We start from the raw sequence: 9,963 nt of genomic DNA on the forward strand, positions 1-9,963 counted from the left end.
ATAAAATGATAAGAATTATTTGAGTTTGAGATGAGATTGTTTTTTGAAAATATTACGTAAAGAATTAAAATGACAGTAAAAATATTATTAAAATATTTAAAAATAATGTGATCAAGAAATTAAGAATTTTTTTTCTATGATTAAATAAATTTTAAAAATACAAAATAAATTTCTAATATTGGTAATCTTAATAATGAAAATTAAAAATGAAATTTTATCTTATAGCTAAAAAAGAACAAAAATTTAACTGCATCTAATACAAAATTAATTATAATAGAACTCAATACATTTGGAACATGATAATCAAATAACTTATGTATTAATATTTTATACTTATGATTAATATCTGAATCGAGTGCAGTTAGTTTGAGTTTAAATGCATAGCATAACTTTTTAAAATATGGTCCAGTTTAGAAAATAAAATGATAAGAATTATTTGAGTTTGAGATGATTTTTTTTTAAAAAAAAAGTATTACGTAAAGAATTAAAACGATAGTAAAAATATTATTACAATATTTAGAAATAAATGTGTTCATAAATTAAGAATTTTTTTTCTATGATTAAATAAATTTTTAAAAAAATACAAAATAAATTTCTAATATTGGTAATATTAATAATGAAAATTAAAATTAAATTTTATCTTATAGCTAAAAAAGAAAGAAAATTTAATTGCATCTAATACAAAATTAATTATAAGAGAACTCAATACATTTGGAACATGATAATCAAATAACTTATGTATTAATATTTTAGACTAATTAAAAGTTACAATTTAAAACAAAATATGACATTATTTTAGTTATAGGTAAAATATTAATATAAAACTAATTAACATTTACAGTAGGGAAGAAAATGTATATTAAAAAGAAAATAGAGGTAGTGTGAGGATACTTATACTTTAAATTAATTTTAATATAGAAAAATAAAATAATTAATTATATTTAAAAATATTATTGACAAATTTAAATGATTAAAATATTATGAATAAGAGGATAAAAGCATAAAAATATGTCAAATTTCGAGAATAAAATATTATTTTTATCACATAATATTAAAAGAATAATAAGCAAGAAATTAATTTAATTATAAGCTAATATAAAATTATATGATAGGATAATAATATGAAATATTAAATAATACAATAACTATAAGAAAAGAACAAAAAAAAAAGAATTTACGTAAAAATGATGTGATGAATAAGACATATTTTACTTCCTGATTAAAATAAAGTGATTGTAAGAATTTTGTTAAAATAATATGATCTAATGTGCTTGAACAAGACAGATCACAATGTGACATGTTTAGTATTCTTAATATCGACAACAAAACGAAATGCAAGTACTAAAATCAAGGGGTTAGGTTGCTACAAATATATGTTAAAAAGATTGGTTGTCTATTACGGGATTTGATCAATAATTTCATATCCTACTTCATAATTAAATTCTCATGTTATATAATTTTTATCTGAGAGATATATATTTTAAAATTATTTGTATATAATTCAAACAACATACATCGCAATTTGACATGATTTGTCCGCGCATCGTACGGGTACTAATACTAGTTCGATTAAAAGATTTTTTTGGGGATTCGTCCTTGGTGGGAACTTGCAAAACATCCTGGGTGTAGGTTTTTGTTTTGTGATGCTTACTTTGCAAGTGTCTGATTGCGATCTAATCACGATGTTCAGGTTCGCCCAGTAATTCCTGCACAAATTATTGGTTAAATTTTCTAATTAATACTATTGACCGTCAAATTATTTTAACGCATGGCTGATACAAAGTTCTCATTATATGAAAATGAAGATTGAGATTAACTCAAATAATAAATTATAATATTTTATACTATTTTATAATTGAGAACATCGTGAGGGTAAACACCATATAAACTTTTCTTCTGAAAATTTATAGTCGAAATGTATATCTTCAGTTACTATTGGTCTTCATGTTTAGTCTCTCAAAAGCATATAAAATGCGGTTAATCCCGCCGTGCCTCAAGCTATTATTGCTTGAAAAATTGACGAATTCAAACTTCTATTATTTTACTAATTGAAAGTGATTTTATATTTATTCATGAATGGGTAATTTTAAATTATAGCACTGATAATATTTATCGATTATTTAAGTTTAAAAAGGCAGAATATTTAATTTGACAATATATTTAAGAATTTTTTATTTTTTAATGTTCGAAGGTTAAGATATTATAGCTAATTTTTATCTCTTGACAACTTTAATATTACTACATTATTTATACGTTTATAAGCATGCACGATTTTTGTTTTCTATGAGCTTCTTTAATCATTTTCAATTTCTTGAATTTAATTTAATGTATTTTTCATATTTTTGTGTTATTATGATATTTTATTAAGTTATAAATTTAACAATTCATAAATTTATGCGGCTTATAAAATGTCTCGGGTCTTATGTCACTCTTACTAAATTAAACGCCTTGCCTCGTGCCTTCTCCTATTAACATTGATTTTACCTACTAATTGGTAAGTTGCCCCTTAAATTTGATCCGGAAAAAATTATTTATACCCCTTATCTTTACATGCAACCTATTATTCCCTATCCTTGTTTGAAATAGTACAAAAAGATATCCTTTTTCAAAGCTTTTCTATCAAATTCTTTAAGAAAATTCAAGTAAAAAATTGGAATAAAAAACTATCCCAGCTTATCTAGTTTAAAACCAAATGGCCAAAATCATATGCGGCCCCTTAAACTTGTCCCGATTTTCCTCCGAGGAACCTTATCTTAGGTCTGTTTCAATTGGACAATTCACCTACTCAAAAAAATTACCTATTAGATACTTTTTTGACACCCAGCAAAAATAAAGAATGTGTTCAATGCACTCGCGGATGACATGACTTTTTGACTAATTAAAACAAGACATATGGCATTTGGGACCAAAATAAATTTTAAAAAGATAAATTATTAAGTAAAAAAAATATATTCAAACATAATCCTAAATTTGCTGCCACCGTCACCTTCTCTCCACGCCGTCTCCACTATTTCGATCAAAATGTAACGATTCTCTCTCTGCCAGTAGTGGTTCTTGGTGTGCCTTCCTTTTTCTCTGTTTTTCAAGCCCTCTCTAATCTCTGTTAGAGAGAATACTTTGAATTTAAAAAATAAAGTCTTAGAATGGAATTTTTACCGGTGGAACAACTGTGATTCCCGGCAACTCAAACAGGACCGCCGACCTCTCTTTTGACCTCAACTTCATTTTTTTCGTTTTATTTTCTTTTTGCCGGCTTTATGGTGGTAGATGGACAATATATCAGGTGATTTTGGTGAAGTTCATAGCTGACTAAAATGGAGATTTGGACCAGGGTTGTCCATATGTATTCTTGACTGGTTTTATTATAGAAAAATGGGTGAAGCTAAAGAAGGTGGTGGCAAATCTGAAACCCGAGGAAGAAATGAGGGGGCAACAACGATGTAATAGCAAATCTGAAGGAAAACGACGGTAGTGAAGGAGATGAGGTGGCTGGAAAAAAAAAGAAGTAGAAAAAGAAAGATGGATAGTGGTGAAGTCGACCGTGGTGGTAAGGTGGTGGATGGGAGGAAGTGGCGGCAAGAAGATAGAAGGAAGAAGAATAGATAAAATAAAAATTTGACTAAATAATGCCTTTCACGCGCTAGTTGAAGGTGCATTTCACACATCATGCCATGCCAGCGAGAAATATCTAATAAGTATACTTTTTGAGTAGGTGAAGTGTTCAATTGGAACAGACCTAAGATAAAGTGTCTTGGAGGAAAATCGAAACAAGTTTAGTGGTCCACATATAATTTTGGCCAAACCAAATATACTTTCTATATTATACCGTATATATCTTATTTTTATCCAAAATACTAAATAAAACTGTTATTATTTAGTCTTCATATTATAGCTCCGTTATTATAATTTCAGTGTAACTTTTTCACCAACCAAATTCTAGATATAATGTAACATTAAAATTTGCACAAGATTCCAAAAATAGACAAAAAAATAACAAAAATTGCAAAAATTATAACCCCATATGCGAGTTCCCGTTAAATGTTTTCTTTCCATGTTTCGATTAAATAATAATCCAATGTTTGTTGTATATTTGGTCGAATAATGGACTAAAACTACTCAAGGGTATATTTAAGGGATTATTTTAGACCTAACTCAAAGATAAAGGACCATTTTTTTAATATTCTCCGAGTCCTTACCTAGACTATCATTACGGTATTTTTTTACTTTTTTTTAGCAGGTCTTTTGTACGTCCTGTTTATTTTCTTTCAAGGGAATTTGTCTTGTTATAATCGCACTTTCTTAATATTTCTCCGTTTGTTAAAGTAGTTTATATTTTACTTTAGGTTGGATTTCTCAGGATGGAGTAGAGGATAAGGGAGCATTGCGAGTATGATTTAAAGAAATGATTTCCCTATAAGTGGGTTCGTTGAAATAACCTCCTCTTTTCCTATTCATTAGCCAACTTAAAAATATATATTTCCTTTTCAATATGGGGTAAATTATTGTTTGATTACTCTTCTTCTAATATTGTTAGAAAACTGATTAGGTATAAAGATAGGAAAAGTCATTTGAGAAGAACAATCCCTCCTATCTGGACTTTACTCTTGTCAGCATTTTCCTAATCAAACGCTATTAGAAAATTCAAGCACCAATTTCATTGGATTTTAGTGTTTATTCTCTCTCTCTCTCTCTCTCTTTTAGAATAATATAAAAGCAAATTGTTTTCTCTCTCTATCTATCTTGTCAAATCTGCAGTCTTATGGGAATGTTTTATCTTTTCTCTGTAAAAATTCAGTGTTAGATTCTTTCGATGAAGGAGGTGTTTGGGAGTCCAGGGAAGGTAAGTGGGCTAATATTGAGGATGGGTCAATGTTTATTGGCTTCTGCTTCTATTGCAGTTATGGCCTCAGCTTCTGGTTTCTCCAGCTCCACTGCCTTTTGGTATTTCACTCTCTTCTTCTTGATCTTTTCTTTTTAATTACTAGATCTTTCAATTATCTGGGCAAATAGAGTATATACGCTGTAAATATGGAATACAAGTTCAAAAGAAAGCTTGTCTCTCTAGTATCATACTCATGTTTAGATATCTGAGCTAGAAGACCTTACTTCTGTGGCACATTAGCGCTTATATGTAATTCTGCTTTGTCATTCTTGGGCAGTAAAAGAGAACCTGCTTTTCTAGCCCCATTTCTTTTATTTAATTTCCTCTTTTGGTTGTTGAAAGTAAACTTTTATCTTTCAGTATTTGTAGTGCATAAGAATTCTACAAGGTTGCAGATAAGGTAGTAAATCACTAGAAAAAAGGACAGTGAAGTTTGAGTTTTGCTTTCCAAAATCTTTGAAAAACCTGTTCTTCCCAGGTTTGGCAACTCTGATTGAATCAGTGATTGAGCAAATATGCCTTTGTACTTCATGATAATATTTGCCTGTAGACCAATTTGGCCTTCTTAATATGTATTTCCATCTGCTGGACCATATTTTGGCAATTAACTTATGCTTGGTTATTAAGTTAATTGTGCTTCCTTCTTTCTAATTCTTATTCTATTTAAAGGAAAGGAGTGGATACTTGCTATCCTTTTCTTAGAGACAAACATAGTGACCCAACATTGAGTAGTTTCCTTTGAAGTATCAGTGTTGAGTCCACTATTTTTTTAGTATTGCTTTTATTACCTTCTCCTAAGCCGAGGGTCAACCGGAAACGGCCTCTGTGCCTTCTTGAAGGTTGGGGTAAGGTCTGCGTACACACTACCGTCCCCAGACCCCACTTGTGCGATTACACCGGGTTTGTTGTTGTTGTTTTATTACCTTCCTATTGTTTCTCTCTACTTTGCACTAACTGTAGGTTCTACTAAAACAAGGAGTTGATTCACCAGCTCAAGACTGCTTTCTTTAGACTATAAAATGAAGCTTACCTTCAGATTTCTTGCTAACTTAAATGCACTGTTCTTCCTTTCGTAATACTATTCCTTGTAATGTTCAATGACTCAATTATGGCTCATGCTCAAAATGTCTGATTTTCCTGGTTCAGCTATTTAATAGCATCAATGGGGTTGCAAGTATTGTGGAGCTTTGTTCTTGCCTGCTTGGATATCCATGCTTTAAGATTGAAGAGAGATCTGCGGAATCATGTCTTTGTGAGCTTGTTCGTGGTTGGTGATTGGGTAATCTTCTCCATTTTGTTTTCTTTTCATGCATCAATGCTTATCTGTGAAGATTTACTAATCCAAGAAGAACATGATTAAAAAATTAGAATACATTCTTTGCTTCTCAAATGCATCTTTTCAAGCATTCACACTTAGGTAAGAAGGTTCTCCCACACTCCCCAAAAAGAATTAAAAAGAGTTTTAGGATAGATTTTACAGGTCCTAACTCCGTCAAAATGTAGAACCCCTTTCTATGATAAGAAAATGAGTGAAACAGAGATTCGCTATTTATTTAGCTATGCTAACTTCAAGATCACTACTGTCGTTTTCCAAAGTTGAGAAACATGTCCGGGGTAACAGATAGCAAACTGATTAGTGAGGAGGCTGCACCTTGTGTCATTTACAAAGAGTTTAATTTCTCTTAAAAAATAAATATGCTATTTCTGCTACTACATACTGAAAAGTAGCTATTTTGTTTTTCGCCACATCCTAACTCATAAGACAGCACAGGAAATAAAAGGGTTGAGATTTACATGAAATACATTTCATTGGGTTGCTAATTTTGCAGCTTCTAATCTTTAAAACTTTACATGATACAAGTTGAGTGGAAAAATATCTAGAGTCTGCATATGGGACGAGAAAGACCAAGAGTCCAAGAATATGTTTATTTAATATGTCATTTATAGAATGACAAAGACCAAGTATTTGTTCATTTAAAGGATTATTAGGTTCTGCTAAGATCAAGTTATGTCCATTTCCATCAAGCTTGCCGAAGCCAAGTGATCCGTGTATTTCGCACTATCTTCTTCAATTGTTATGGAACTGCATCAAGTGGTTTATATGACGACCACTTTCCATTGCACAACCTACAGAGATATTCTTTTGTTCTGAAGGTGTCTTATACCATGAATTTGTATGTAACTCATTAATAATATGGAAATGTTGATATGCGCTGTTGGATGTTCTGAAGTGCTTTGTGCACAAGTACATCCCTCCCCCCATACCAAAGAAAAAAAGAAGATAAAGAAGAATATAAAGCCATGGATCATGGTTTATGTTTGCTACCCCAAAGTCAAACGTTTTCAGAATGAGTTTGAGTTAGTACTTTCTAGTCTGTTCCTCATGTAGAAGCTAGGAAGATTGGAAATATTTTGCGGGAAGCGATTGTCACACGTTTGCGATATTTACACATGGTAGTTCAAATGCGTTTTATGGTTTGAAGCTAAGTCAAGAGGGGTTGCTCTGATGGTAAGCAACCTCCACTTCCAACCAAGAGGTTGTGAGTTCGAGTCTCCCCAAGAGCAAGGTGGGAAGTTCTTGGTGGGAAGGATGTCGGGGGTCTATTTGGAAACAACCTCTCTACCCCAGGGTAGGGGTAAGGTCTGCGTACACACTACCCTCCTCAGACCCCACTAAGTGGGATTATACTGGGTTGTTGTTGTTTTGTTGGTTTGAAGCTAATATTCAACTAGGCATGCATGTCTAATATTAGAATGAATTGAAATATAGGTGATACTTTGAGATTATACTGGAGATACAAGTATAATACACGATATTAGCATGGGGTCACTGTATCCAAATATTCCATTCATTTAAGGAAAAATAGACCTCGAGCCAAAGATAGGCACCCTGACCTGTGCCAAATTTTGCTCATACACTCTTTTATTGTCCATATAGTGAGTGTCGAGTGCCATGGTTACCCTTTAGAAAAAGCTAATATAATGTTGACATGCTAATTAAGTATGTGCTCAAGTCTGTGGTACTTTATAATTTTAATCTTGTAAACGATGACACTCTACATAATATTTTAACTAATACATAACTGTAACTACTATCTTATAACTAGTTCAGTAAATGTAGCGCCCCAACTGCTGAAAGTTCCCAAAACAAAGAGAAACGAAATTATGGCAAACAATGCGGATATTTAACTTCTTTTCAAAGATTTCATTGTTTCTCTGGTGAATTGATCCTCCAATGTCTCGCCTACCTGTTGCTGAGTAATGATGTAAAAATTAATTTCTGCTTAATAGTCAGGCTGTGAGCAGGCAAAATTCTCGTTGTCTTTCTCCTTTTGTGTAAGGTGACACTATCAAATTGTTCCTTTTTTATGTGTCAGTTCAAGACTGATTTAGTATTCATATTGCAGTTAGTGGCAAAGCCATGTTTACTGAAGAGGGTTCAACTGAACTCCCTTCGCAGAAAGTTGTATTTTGTATATGGATGAAACTTTTATATATGTATATATATAAGTTGTTGAATCCCCTACATACTAGAGAACATTGTTTTTGAATCTCTGCCACTGATTGTGGTCGTGTCATAATGTAGGTGACAGCCACTTTATCCCTCGCGGCTGCCTGCTCATCAGCTGGCGTGGTGGTTTTGTTTGTGAAAGATACAAATATCTGCAAAGTTGAGAATAAACTATCCTGCGACTTGTTTCAAATTTCAGTGGCTTTGTCTTTTCTCTCATGGTTCCTTCTTGCTATCTCTTCCTGCGCCATGTTTTTGCTTGCAGCCTCTGACTAAAGGATATTATTTTTCAATTCATGTTGTGAATATTTCAGAAATTATGTACAGGAAATATCCTCTCACTGGCTTGCTTCCGAGGTCATGTTAGGACACTCAGTATATTCGGAAATGAAACTTCATTATTTTTTGTTGCAATTTACGGTGTAATGTTTTAAATTTGATTTCTGGGATCATTTAATCAACTCCTTTTTTGTCCTTTCATCTTTCTATACAGGGTGGAATTTTATCTAGAATATTAAAACTACTGCGTTAATATTACAATTCTGCAGTCTGATTTCGAAACACCAGGTGATATATATATATATATATATATATATATATATATATATATATATATATATAAACTTTTGGTCTTTCTTGGTTTCTGTTAAATCGGGCAGTTTCTTAATACACAGTTATCTTACCAGCCTTGATCCAATGTTGGAAGGAGAAGGTATCAATTGCCAGGGTTCACTTTTTAAGGAAATATTGGTAAATGTTCAATTTGGCTTAAGAATCACCCTTTGTCAACTATATTTTCTTTATGAAAAAAGTCACCTTTGGTTTAGCAATATTTACCAAACTAGGCTCAGATGGAAACTCTATTCTCAAATGTTTTAGTTACAGCTTACATGATGGCAACCCTCATATAGCAAGAGGTTCGTAATGATCGGTAAACTTGTTCTAGTTAGACCAACACGTTGTTGCTACTATGCGTCCTTTCCTAAACCTTGTCGAAGGACATGAGTTGACCAAGCCCATAGGCTGTGGTTCAATTGTAAGAGCATAATGCATGATGTTCAATTGTAAGAGCATAATGCACGATGTTCAATTGTAAGATAGTTTGGGCGAGTGTCACGAGTTAAAATCATGCTACAAATAATAAGCCTAGTGTTTAAATGGAAAAAGATAGGGGCAGGTCTATTATCGGTTATCAAATAAAATTATGAGTTGACTTGGCCGGGAATGCCTTGGTTGGTAGGCTCGCTACAAAAATCACTTCAACTGATTAGGTACCATCACCTTATCAATAGGCCCTGTCTTGTAACATTAGGTTATCATCTTTAAACTGGCAGTTAGTTTTTCTGGTAGTCAAAGCATTGGCTTATAAGTTATGAGTATCAAACACAGCTAATGGATGCCAGATATTCCTCATTTACACCCTTCCACTGACCTGGCACCTAACTAGCCTGGTCTTAAGTACGAAACCGACCAAAAAAAGTTGAATGTAATTAACAAACTTTTAAGGTTTAAGGATTAAGGATTAATTTTAAGCTAATTTTAATTGAATAAAGACAATGAATTCTAGTTG

The 9,963-nt window shown here is 32.1% G+C and overlaps 1 protein-coding gene across 2 annotated transcripts; it reads left to right on the forward strand.

Annotated features, from left to right (window-relative positions):
- Positions 1-4,316: 4,316 nt before the first annotated feature.
- On the forward strand, positions 4,317-8,871 carry LOC104226744 (CASP-like protein 5B1). 2 transcript variants are annotated; one of them, XM_070170747.1, is made up of 4 exons: positions 4,317-4,494; positions 4,796-4,941; positions 6,029-6,161; positions 8,469-8,871. In XM_070170747.1, exons 2-4 carry the CDS (start codon positions 4,811-4,813, stop codon positions 8,667-8,669), a joined length of 465 nt encoding a protein of 154 aa, XP_070026848.1. In that variant the 5' UTR covers positions 4,317-4,494; positions 4,796-4,810; the 3' UTR covers positions 8,670-8,871. The 2 variants fall into 2 exon arrangements, with proteins under 2 accessions (XP_070026848.1, XP_009777106.1); XM_009778804.2 differs by having other exon boundaries at positions 4,317-4,421.
- The last annotated feature ends 1,092 nt before the right edge of the window (positions 8,872-9,963 follow it).

This window comes from Nicotiana sylvestris, chromosome 3, assembly GCF_000393655.2.
Source record: "Nicotiana sylvestris chromosome 3, ASM39365v2, whole genome shotgun sequence".
Taxonomy (NCBI): domain Eukaryota; kingdom Viridiplantae; phylum Streptophyta; class Magnoliopsida; order Solanales; family Solanaceae; genus Nicotiana; species Nicotiana sylvestris.

Coding starts and splice junctions, on each gene's coding strand:
- LOC104226744 (XM_070170747.1), top strand. CDS start 4,811: ATGAAGGAGGTGTTTGGGAGTCCAGGGAAGGTAAGTGGGCTAATATTG. Junction 4,942..6,028: donor TCCAGCTCCACTGCCTTTTG/GTATTTCACTCT, acceptor TTCCTGGTTCAG/CTATTTAATAGCATCAATGG. Junction 6,162..8,468: donor TGTTCGTGGTTGGTGATTGG/GTAATCTTCTCC, acceptor GTCATAATGTAG/GTGACAGCCACTTTATCCCT.